General features: G+C 38.8%; 1 protein-coding gene across 2 annotated transcripts in view; it reads left to right on the forward strand.

Moving 5' to 3' along the window:
* The first annotated feature begins 2,221 nt into the window (after window positions 1-2,221).
* Window positions 2,222-12,668, forward strand: part of ST5 (putative sugar transporter protein 5) — a 59,615-nt gene continuing 49,168 nt past the window's right edge. Inside the window, exon 1 of one of the 2 annotated variants that reach the window (XM_028170829.2) lies at window positions 2,222-2,414. Coding sequence is in view for 1 of the 2 variants with exons in the window: in XM_028170838.2 (XP_028026639.2) it covers window positions 2,401-2,414 (14 nt within the window). In the remaining variant the exon portion in view is untranslated. The remainder of the gene's footprint in view (window positions 2,415-12,668) is intronic. The other variant, XM_028170838.2, reaches the window with a different exon arrangement.

Below are 12,668 nucleotides of genomic sequence, written 5' to 3' on the forward strand. Positions count from 1 at the left end.
CTGTAAACAGCAAATTATTGTTGGGAGTCTCACCGAATTAGCGCTAGTGTAGGAAATGGAAATGATATGATTAGAGCAGTTTTAAACAGAGTGAAGTGTCACGGATTGAAGTGAAGTGAAACTACTATTAGTTTATGGTGTTGTTTCTGAAATTTAGCAGTTACAAAACAGGAATGGCATTGACGTTATTCAAGCTTTCATATTTATAGGTTGCATTAATAACACGCAAGAGTGATGTGACGACGGGACATCCTGAGACACGTCACGTCTGTCCATCACAACCACTCTGTCAAGAGTGACGCTATTGAGAATAAGAAGAAAAAAAAGAGTATAATAAAACCGACAAAAAAAAAATTCTTTGGTGGACGTACCTCTGACGTATTTTAGTAAGGAAAATTTATGTCTGCCGAAGGATATGATCTCAGCCAGTCAGAACGTTTGACATGAGCAGACATGAGTACACTGACTTACTATTTACCAAGATTTTCGAATTGATATTCCGATAAAATCGATTATAAAAACGATCCTTAGGTGCTCTAACTGACAGTCCATTTCCAACCCAATATCAAAATTAAAATTGATTTTCAATCACAGTCTAAAGACTGCTGAGCATAAGCCTCGAGCTACGTCACTCTGAGCGAGCCAATGTAAGTTACATGATTCTCAGACAGTGCCTTCAATACCTATGCCTAATGCTTATTTTCAATGTACAGCCTTCTCTATGGCGTTCGGTAAACGTTAGAAAAACACATTTGCTGAAACAAACTACTCGGTCGCAAGCTGTCGTCCGTACACGGTGCCAAAGCATTCCTTGAGGTGCCGACGATAGTACAATGCTACAATTCAACGAGGTACTTTTTTTCTACCTTTGCTGATAGCCTTGAGAGGCTATTTAAGCTTCTCCTTGACGTGTAGGTGAGCTCACTGGGCTTAGACCGGGAGTGTTGCTAACACTGGCCCTAGCCATAGCAGCGCTTCGCAGAATCTACCACTGGATCGGAAACGCGACCCACTGAAAGAAAGAAAATCCGGCGAGAAACTCAGTGGGCTGTGTCTATGGGTTAATTCACTCGTCGAGCCCTTCGTCGCAAGCGACGGGTTCGACGAAGACGGTGACCGGTGCTTGTGATACTTGAAAGCACCGTTAATGGATCGGGAGGATCCGTAATGACATGTTTAGGGCGACGTCGACAACGGGGTACATGACGTGCGAACGCAATGAAATGATACGTACAGCCTAATTTAAAAAGGGTCTGAGATGCTGCTATTATCACAATTCATAATATTATTCACAATAATACATTGTTAGTTCAAATTATTGACATCATATGTTACTAAGCACATATCGATTTGTTGGTTTTTATGTTATGATGATTTACCGGTTAATATCAATCAACTGTAGTAACAGGGTCGTTTCCTGTCGAATTGTGTTAAATATTTTATTCACAGCACGAATTTACTGTCGGTATGGCGTCTTGTAAACCCGGGTTCCCTATATCTGCTGCGAAGTAGGTACTAATGCGTTCCAGTTTGACGGGAGTGGCAGCCATAAACTTAGATCTCATATCTCAAGATAGGAGTGGGCATTGACATAGGTGTTGTGATGTCAAAAGACTGTGGTAACCACTTAACACCGGGTGGGCTGTGAGTTCGCTCACTAAAAATATAAATGCCATTAAAGGATCTCTTTTGTATAAATCGCTTCGACGTTGGTACAAACGATTGTCGTAGCTTTTCGTATTTTTAGGTGGTCCTTTGGAATAGTGGAGACATCTCACTATCTATTTCGCACCTTTTGGCGGTATACTTTTTGTTATTTAATTTTTACCCACCATCCGAATCAAAAGAATCCTAAAGTACCCACATCTGAGAGGATTTTTAGTAGTTACTTGTTTATTTAGATTGTAGTTAACACATCTCCGGGTAAATTGACGTGTTTGTTCAAAGTACTTAATAAAACAGATTTAAAAAATTGTGATCATAAACATATTATTTTATAGATTTTTCAATCTTCGATTTCGATTAAAGTTAAAGGAAAGGTGTGAATAAGGCGAGGCGAAACTGTTTACTATGGTGAGTATATAGAAGCTAAAAATCTCTTATCCTTGGATGCATTTGGACAATATTTAGTCTTTGAACGTAAGAATCCCAACATCACTTAGCAGCTCTGTACCTAGTTTATATCTCAAAGAAAATATATTCCAATGAAAACTCTGCGCGAAGCCAGTTCGCAACTAACCCTTGTGGGGAGCAAACGCGTTTTGCGGAAAATTCGTTTACACCAAATATTAGTCGCGAACAAGTCAGTCATCATGCAGTGATAGTTCTCAAGTGCATCACCATTTAGTGATAATTTACATACGTTTGATACAATAACTGAACGGACGAACTGTGATAACAATGACGGAAGAGAAGTGAGTAACTTTTATTTTGTTGATTTTTCCAAATTATTTATTTAATATGCAGCAGATGTATGTGTGCTTCACAGTTAAAACAAAGCACATAATTTTTAATGCAAAATAAATAATATAAAAAAAAAAGAATAGTACATTTGTGAATCACAATCAAGTAATGACAGCGTGGCGATATGAATTTATGATATTTAAACATTGTTACGCTTTTAGATAAATAAACATGCAGTCCCAGCTATGATTGGATACATTAAATTCATCGACAATTTCGGTTTGTTTACGTGGTCTCATTAAACGATAGCATGTCAGTGACCTTCACTAAATAACCAACAGCTGTGATAATTAAATTTCGCTATTTGGATACTGCAAAGACAATACTGTAAATAGCATGTAAATTTGCTCGTTACTACGATTATTAATTTTGTCCTATACAGTCGTGCACAGATAATAAAGAGTTATGAACGCTATTTATAACCTTTTTAGTGAAGAGTAAACTAAAAATTTAAATAAATTCTATTTTGAATAAGTGTCGTGTCAACTCATTATAACTATTGTTAAACAATTGTCAACAGTGACTAAATTGTAATTTACATATCGTTATCCGCAAATTGTGTTCCTACAATAGTTTATATATAATAAAATAAAAAATAGTATATATAATAAAAGTATTATCCAGTATTCTTTCAGATTCAAAAACAAACAGTAGATGTATATATTCCTTTTTGGAATTTCGATTATTCAAAGGGTGACTCAGTTCTAAGCAGATCAGCTGACAAATAGATTAGAATTGATACACTTTTTTGTAGCCTAACACGATCTTACGTAAAATTACCTATTTAATTTTCAATCAATTCAAACAAATTATCCGACATGTCAATATTCGCGTCTTATTTCGCCTAATTTAATAGCGAGTATGGTTCAGAATCTATTTTTATAAATTTCACAATTAATTTTAAAATGTCACAACATATTATTTTAAATTTACAAATATGATTTTCCTTTTGGTAATGTGGATACCATCCAAACTGCGATCTGCGATTTGTTTTAAGTAATATGAGTTTCCGTCACCGCCCACGGTCGCAGCTGGTCTTCTGACGTTTAGGCGGGTTGTCGACCGAACGATCGGAGTACATTTCTGGCGCCGTGAAAAGCGCAGTCGAATTGGCTCTAAGCCGAGTACCCTTCACCTTCATCAAACATTGTATCGTTTGCCTGGCACTTTCCTGGAATATTTTAGCTCATTCGCATCACGTGTGCTTGTGTTTGCTCGGAACATGAGAAGACGTTCATGGTGCCCCTTATGGCGGCTACGACTGCCTATTAGACTACTCGCCATCGGAACGGAGTTCCTCCATACTACATTACTGGTGGTAGGACGTCTTGTGAGTCCGCACGGATAGGTATCCTGCCTATTTCTGCCGTAAAGCAGTAATGCGTTTCGGTTTGAAAAATGGGGCAGTTGTTGTACTGAACTGAGAGGTTAGAACTTATACCTATTTCAAGGTGGGTGGCGGCATTTACGTTGTAGATGTCTATAGTCTTACTACGGACTTACCAGTCTTTATGGTCTTACGTTGTAGATGTCTATGGTAACCACTTAACACCAGGTGGGCCGTGAGCTCGTCCACCCATCTAAGCAATAAAAAACCTGGAAACAATGAGCTACGCATCCATAGTTCGTGTTTAGAGATATTTTTGACCACGTCCCATCCGGCTCTGGCATGATCTACCCTCGACAGTACGTCCTGGACACTATGAAATATTCTTCTCCAAACGAGGATTAGAGAAATCAGTGCACAAGTCGCCCTCAATTTTCCCGATGTCCTTGTGCATCGGTCACCACTCACTATCAACTGGGATATATACTCGTTCGCCGGTTAAGGTTTAGGTATACGATAAAGAGAAGATCTCCTACAGAGCGGGTGATATTGCTCGGTGGACCGACGGTCCGAATGTTATTGTTCGGAACTTGTAAGCTTGCAAGCTTGTCTTGAAAATGTCGTAAGCGAGATTCAGGCACTTGTCAAATATCTTGTGTTGTATGATGGCTACCACCACAAGGTAATAAATAAAAGAACAATGGTGGAGAATGCATATTAATATAACAACACCCGTGATCTACTTTTTAATAAATCTGTAATGTTCATGAAACTGAAGGCATCGCAATATAATCAGTGAATCTTTTCATCGTGAGGACAACTAAATGAATTAAATTTTTTTTTATACAACCGATTAAAAATATAAATCGTTGGATCGCCGTACACCCTGAATAGAGCACTGGACAGATCTCCTGTGGTAGACCCCATTACCCTGACAGAAGTATAGATGAATTATTCAATTTAAAGTTTTCCTTGTTGCAAACGAACTAATTAATATTCGATCTTTTTTTTTCTTACCTATGCCGATAGCCTTATGAGGCTATTTCAGCATTTCCTTGACGGGTAGGTGAGCTAACGGGGCTCAAACCGGAGTGTTGCTAACACTGGCCCCAAAAAAGGCAGTGCTTCGCAAAATCTACCACCGGATCGAAAACGCGACCCATTGAGAAGATCCGCCGAGAAACTCAGTGGGCAGTGTCTATGGGTTAGTTTAATCGCCGAACCCTTGGAACTCGGAGGATCGCCCCAACAATACGTGTTTGCGGTATCAACGGATTATCACGAAACTGAAATTACCGTTAGGTGACAATTAATGCCCTAATCCCTTGAGCGATAACGTTAAAACAAACCGCTCTGATCGCGATACAGCACAGTCAAAAACAGCTGACACTTAGGTCAACGGACTCTTGCTTATTTGCGCTTGAGATTGTAGCTTCAAGAAATATAGAACAGTATTAACAAAATTATGCTCGGTAAACTAACATTGTTTTTCATTGTGATATAAATCTTAGTAGTGGAAAGTCGGTGACAGCTAACACTTTAAGATCTGTGCTTATTTTCTTTTTTGTTTGGTCGTTACCGTTGTAAATGAAACCGCCGCTTAGGGACGTCAGCAATTCCAGGGCAGAGTCAAGCCACTTTCTACTCTCTAGTACCCTCATTTCGGATCCTCCCGATCAAGTAATGGTGCTTTTGGGCACCTGAAATACCGGTCACCGCTCCCGTCAAACCCGTCACATGCAACAAAGGGTTCGGCAATTAAACTAACCCATAGAGACAGCCCACTGAGTTTCTCGGCGGAACTTCTCAGTGGGTCGCGTTTCCGATCCGGTGTTAGATTCTGTGAAGCACTGCTCTTGCTAGGGCCAGTGTTAGCACCGCCTCCTGGATTGAGCCCCGAGAGCTCAACTACACGTTAGGGTTACGTAGCCTCTCAAGGCTATCAGCTTAGGTAGAAAAAAATTAAAAAAAACCTCCACGAGCCTCGTTTGAAAAAGGACATGTCACAGCGCTCGGGAAACACCGTAGAAGAGAACTCATTCCAAAGCTGGATGGTACGCGGCAAAAAAGGTCTCTGGAAAAACTATCAAACTCTGCTACGGTGGCGGGAGGTGTGATGATAAAAAGGAGATAGAGGGATCCTTTCGAAAAATTCCTCATATTCCATTGTTACTACTGTTTCCCTTTTTTTTCTAATTTATACCATTAATATCTAGCTTTATAGCAATAGGAGAAGAGGTACTTAGCAGTTTTGTCTTTGTTTGCATTTACAATGTTTCGGCATCAGGAACCATGGCCAAGTCTGTACGTGATGAATGACATATTGTTCGAAACTTGACTTGTATCCAGCAGTTTTTATCCGTAATTACTTCCTAACGATTCTAACATAATAATTTAATCGCCAAGTGATGATAATTCAGTTTTTTTAATGTATTGATGGGTGAGGGGAAAGTCGTCGTGGCCTAAAGGATAAGACGTCCGGTGCAGTCGTAACTGGCGATGCAAAGGTGTCCGAATCCCGCAGGCGGGTACCAATTTTTCTAATGAAATACGCACTTGACAAATGTTCACGATTGACTTCCACGGTGAAGGAATAACATCGTGTAATAAAAATCAAACCCGCACCATTATAATTTGCGTAATTACTGGTGGTAGGATCGCTTGTGAGTCCGCACGGATAGGTACCACCGCCCTGCCTATTTCTGCCGTGAAGCAATAATGCGTTTCGGCTTGAAGGGTGAGGCAGCCGTTGTAACTATACTGAGACCTTAGAACTTATATCTCAAGGTGGGTGGCGCATTTACGTTGTAGATGTCTATGGGCCCCAGTAACCACTTAACAGTGGTAACAAGGTGGGCTGTGAGCTCGTCCACCCATCTAAGCAATAAAAAAAATTCACGGTCCACCTAGTACTTTTTTTTATTGCCCCTGTAGACAATCTAGCTTACGGCCCACCTGATGGTGAATGGTTACCGTCGCCCATGGACGTCAGCAATGCCAAGGGCAGAGCCAACCTGCTACCTACCGCTCAGTACTCTCCACAAGACTCGTTTGAAGAAGGACATGTTATAGCTCTCAGAAAAGACCGTAGGCGGGAGACCGCATCACGTCATGAATGTCTAAATCCACCTTAAGACTTGAGGCTTATTGTATCGTAACTACGGATATCACAATTTTAAGGGTTTTGTTTTCAAGGGTGAATATATTTAAACTACGTATTTCATCAGAAAAATTGGCACCCGCAGCAAGATTTGAACCTCAGCAGAGTCTTATCACACGTTACTGACTAAAACCAGTGGATTTCGAAGATAATTTGCCCATCTGTATTAAAAAAAAACATTATTAGGAAAAAACATTTAAACTAACCATTTCTTCATTTGTAAGCGTCAATCGTAATAACGAAGAAATTGAAGATCGTTTTAAATACACAGATCGCGTGAATTCTGCCTTTTTTAAATCTTCAAATACGAGCCAACACACATTCCGTAAAAGCTCTGTACCCGGTTACGTTGCCAAACAGCTAAATGTGGAATTAGGCGGATATTTCAGTTTTCACACGTGACCATCACGTGCGCTATTATTGTTGTCTATATATTAATACGTGAAGGAAAAACTTTGTATCCTTTTTTACGAAAATTGCGCGGACGGAGGAGTATGAAACTGTCCACACTTATTATAGAGAGTATAGAGAAAAAGTGCACAATGCTAATATTTTTTTTAAATAATGCATAAAAGATACATTAAATCAATAAAGAAAACATTACACACACTACCATGTATTTGACACAACAGATATATATAAATATACTCTTTGTTTATTGTCAATTGTCAAACTTTTGTTAGTGTTTAAAGTCTGTGTTTAAATTGAGAATAGATGAATATTGTTTGTCTTTATTATTATTTATGTGTAGTGTAGTTTTGGCGAAATCTGTGATTATATTAAATAAGTATAATAGTATTTGACAATAAAACCATAATAATGTTTAAACATAAAATTTCAATTGATTAAAGTCGAATTTCGACTACTGCGGGGATCACTAGTACGTAATAAGAAGCCCTCAAAAGTAAATTACATTACATTTTCGAATTTTTCCGTTTTTCTCGAAGGCATCGAGTATCAATGTAGTTACTTCTTTTGTTCGCGTTATTCTGTGAGTATTTATTTTATCTAAGATCTTTTTGTTTCTTTTGTCAAGATTTAGACAACAAATAAATAATATTTGTTCTTTTTTGTTTTCATTACTTCGAGTTTACGATGCAGATGATAAATTAAAAACAAATCGCAAGGCTTGTTGTATTAGAAATATTTTTTTTTAATTGTGACCTCCGTGTTGTTGAGTGTTTACTGGAGCCCATAGACATTACAACGTGAATGATGTCATCCAACTTCGAAGGTCATCCAAGGTTGAAGTCAGAATTGTCATCATTCTCCTGCCCTTCCCCCAGTCTCCCAGTTTTCTCCTTCCATACTTCCCTATCATATACAATTTCTTCGCTCACTCCCCTCTTACACATATCGTCTTTCACGCAATCCGTCCATTTTTTCTTAGGTCTACCGCTTCCTCTACGTCAGAATTGTATTGAACAATAAACTGGTGACATCTGAAAATGTTAGTGACAAATTCGATACAATGCCTGGTAAAATTGAAAATTGAAATCTGATATAAACACGCTACAAAAAATATGCCAAGCAAATATCTTTCTTTTTAAATCTTTTAAAAATGTTAAATACATCTTGACATAAAATTAACTCTTCGCCAAGGACTCCGTGTAGAAATTTTATCACAAACGACAAATGAGTGAATTTAATAATACTAAGAGTGTGATTAAATTTTATCAGTGTTAAGTTTAAGTATTTTAAAGGCTCTATTTGCAGTTTGTATTTTAGAATACATTGAAATAAACACGTAAATCTGAAGAGAGCGTCCTTAAAATAGAATTTTTCGCAAATATTTTTCAGGAGATCGTTTCGTGTCAGATAATAAGTGGGTGTGTCAGATTTTAAAACGCAAATCGAATTATATAAGTTTCCTTGGTGAATGACGGAGAAAACGGTAATGAGAAACGATGTCTTGTGCCAAAATCCTAAAATAATCTGTTTCCTGTGCAGTTTCTGTTTATGACGGCAAAAAAAAAACTTTTACTATGGCGAATGGTTAACATTACCTTTCTGTGACGTCACATTACTCACACTCTATCACAAACAAACAGGGCCGTGGGAATACTAAAAGTAATAAAATTTGTAATTTATTTTAGTGGTATTGAACGTTTTATTATTTGATACGAATGATGAATATTCATATCTACTTTGGTACCTAATATGCATACAACTCACATCCACATTAATCTGACGTCATTTATCGGGAGAACCGCCCACAAAAATGAATGTGAATTAAATATACAAATTAGTTTGCAAGGAATCATAAACCTATTGAGTATCAATATTTTTGTAGTCTGGAATGACTTCAAGCTGGCCCTTCTGGTCTTAAGTGGTTACTGGACATCGCACCTTGAATGTCTGTATCGACGTTGAGATATCGACGGACGAAAACGAAAATGTCGTATCTTGAAAATTCCAACTTTATACCAACTTTATATAAATCGATGTATTTAAATTAATATAATCAAATAAGTTTCAGATACCACACCATACCAATTTTCAACTTTCTATCTTTATAGATATAATATGAGTTATAAATTTTTGGAAGAGTTTTATAGCTCTGGTGTTTTTTTTTATTACTTAGATGAGTGGACGAGCTCACAGCCCACATGCTGTTAAGTGGTTACTGGAGCCCATAGACATCTGCGATGTGAATGCGCCACCCGTATGCGACGTCAAGTTGGTTTTTTCAGTTACAAAAATTTTACTTTCTTCCGTCGATATGAAGTATGTTTCTCAATTTCATAGTAATCACCCGAATTAAATTATGCCCTTTCGATTTTTATTTCACGATATTATTCCTTATCGTAGTAAATTATTCGCGAACATGATTTAAGCAAGTATTTCGTTTGAAAAAAGTTTGAAATGATTCGACAGGATGTATTTATAGTCATTGAAGTCACTTTACGTCATACCCATATCATATTCCACTCAAACCATATCACTACAAGCCTATAGCGTCGTGTAAATCGTGTGATATCTTATCGATATGCCATCGACAACTAATAATTGTCATACATCTATATTATCGTTCAGTAAGTGGTCGTAAGACGCCAGAAGTACTGCCCGAATAGATTATCGTAGATAAAAAAAATCCATTTGTAAATTGTATCAATAAGATCTATCTAAGATCTAGCAGTGTAATAATGACATCAAAACAACAATGTCGGTGATAAGCGTTTGAATTTGAATCTGTGATATCTGAATTGTTCCGTTCTTAAAATTGTAAATATTGTGAACATTTAAGAGGGTATGTAGAACATATTGTCTGTATTAAATACAATTGCGTATTAAAAATCATAAATATAAATTGATATAAAATCCTAAAATTAACAAACAAGGAAAGCGTTTCTGATTCCGATACAAAATAAGATCTATATATTATTATCCCTAAATAAATAAACTATAAATGATATTTATATACATAGGCGTTCAGTATATATTATAGTATACGTGGTTTTTATTTTATTTTAAATAGCAGATACAATTTTTTTTTAATTGTTTTTATTGCTTGGATGTGTGGACGAGCTCACATCCCACCTGGTGTTAAGTGATTACTGGAGCCCATAGACATCTACAACGTAAATGCGTTGTGACTATACTGAGATATAGTTCTAAAGTCTCAGTATAGTCACAACGGCTGCCCCACCCTTCAAGCCGAAACGCATTACTGCTTCACGGCAGAAATAGGCGGGGCGGTGGTACCTACCCGTGCGGACTCACAAGAGGCCCTACCACCAGTAAATAATAAATAGTAAATAATAAATAAGTTATAAATTAATTGTGAAATAAAACTCGAATGTTCATGTTAATACAGTCAAAATCTGTTATAACGACATCGAAGGGACTGCTCATATTCAGTCGTAAAAACCGATAGTCGTAACAACCGGTGATGTTTAATGTGTATCGTGCAAGTACAAACAAATCGATAGGGAATTATTGGAAAAATATATTTATATAATACGCGATTTTTCTTCAATATTAATTTGTTTTATTTTTCTTTGCGACATTTTGAAAGTTTCACGAATAACTCCACAAAGTTTTGGTGCGTCTTGTGTATAGATAAGTAACAAAATAACTGAAAAGATATGAAGAAGCGGGCTTTGACTACCGCATGCACGTGTTTTGTTTCTAAGAATTAGAAAAGACCCTACACTACAATAAATCGTATTGTTTTCTTTCCTGATTTTAAAAGCCATTGAAGACAAATGTGGATACCTATTCAAATTGTTTACAATACAGCTTAGCCGGTCGTTCTAACAGATCTAATTCTCCGAAATATTAGTTAAATGTGGTCGTTTTTTTTTTTTTTTTTTTTTTTTTTTTTTTTTTTTTTTTATGATTGAAAGTTTACTGGTGGCCCGAAGGCCTTTCCAGTTTCACCAGGACAGGTGGGCGAGCAAAGGCTCAGCCAAGAGGGGTGGGATTTGCTAACAACTGCCCGAGCGCCTCCGAAGGAGACCTAACAACTCAAGAGCAATTGTTTCGCGAATGAATCTACTACCGGATCGGAATCGCGACCCGCTGAGAAGATCCGGCGAGAAACTCAGCGGGCTGATGCATGGGTTAGGTTGCACGTCGACCTCTTTGTCGAGTTCGACGAGTACGGTTACCGGGGTCCCTAAGCCTGCCCCTAGTATTAGAGCTGAAGGCATCTAATGCAAAGGTTATTGGATCTGATGGATCCGTAAGGACGTGTCTAGGGCGTCGACGGTGACTGGCTCCTGCATGATCAGGATTCGGGGAGTAGTCAGCGGCGGCAACGATAAGGCGATTATCATGACGCATAGCCTTATCGAAGTATCGTTCCGACGTTGACTTCATGTATTTCCGAATTGATTCGAGGCCCAGGTCGTCGTGTAGGTCAACGTTCCTCACGAACCACGGAGCCCCGACAGCTAACCTGCAAAAGCGGGATTGTAGGGATTGGAGGGTGTCTATGTGTGTGCGGGCCGCGTGAGCGAACACCACACTCGCGTAAGTCATGACGGGCCTTATGCAAGTTTTGTAAAGTGTCACCTTGTTCCGAAGGGACATTTTACTCCGCTTACAGATCATGGGGTAGAGTCTACCGAGAATAAACGCGGCACGGTCACGGACTGATTTTATATGCGGGCGGAATGTCATCGATGCATCCAGGGTAACGCCCAGGTACTTGACCTTCCTGGCCCAGGGTATGGGTTGTCTAAAGAGAGTAATCGGGGGTGTGAGATTCCTCCTCCTAATCCGGGAGGAAATCCGTGTGGAGCTTCCCCTCTGAAATAGCACCGCAGTACTTTTCGCTGGGTTGATGTCTATGCGCCATTTTCGGAACCACTGTCCTAGGGCTAGGGCTGCGCTCTGAAGCTTTTTCGCGATTAGGGACTTATTTCTACTAGAATAGTAAACAGTCGTGTCATCGGCGAATAAAGCTAAATGGGTCGGCGGCGACCGGGGAATATCGTTGACGAATAAGCTAAATAGGAGGGGTGAGAGGACAGAGCCTTGCGGGACTCCAGCTGTGAGAGGTCGTGGGGAGGAGCGGGTTCCCTCGACTCGATATCGAAAAGAGCGGTTCGACAAGAAGTCCCGTATGATGAGCACGAGACTATCCGGCACGCCCATGTTGAATAGTTTGAAAATCAAACCATTGTGCCAGACTTTGTCGAACGCTTTTGCGACGTCGAAGAAGAGAGCTCCCGTGTATAACGGTTTTGGTCGGTTAAGCCCCACAAGAAT

This window comes from Bombyx mandarina, chromosome 22 (genome assembly GCF_030267445.1).
Source record: "Bombyx mandarina strain Sakado chromosome 22, ASM3026744v2".
In the NCBI taxonomy this organism is placed as follows: domain Eukaryota; kingdom Metazoa; phylum Arthropoda; class Insecta; order Lepidoptera; family Bombycidae; genus Bombyx; species Bombyx mandarina.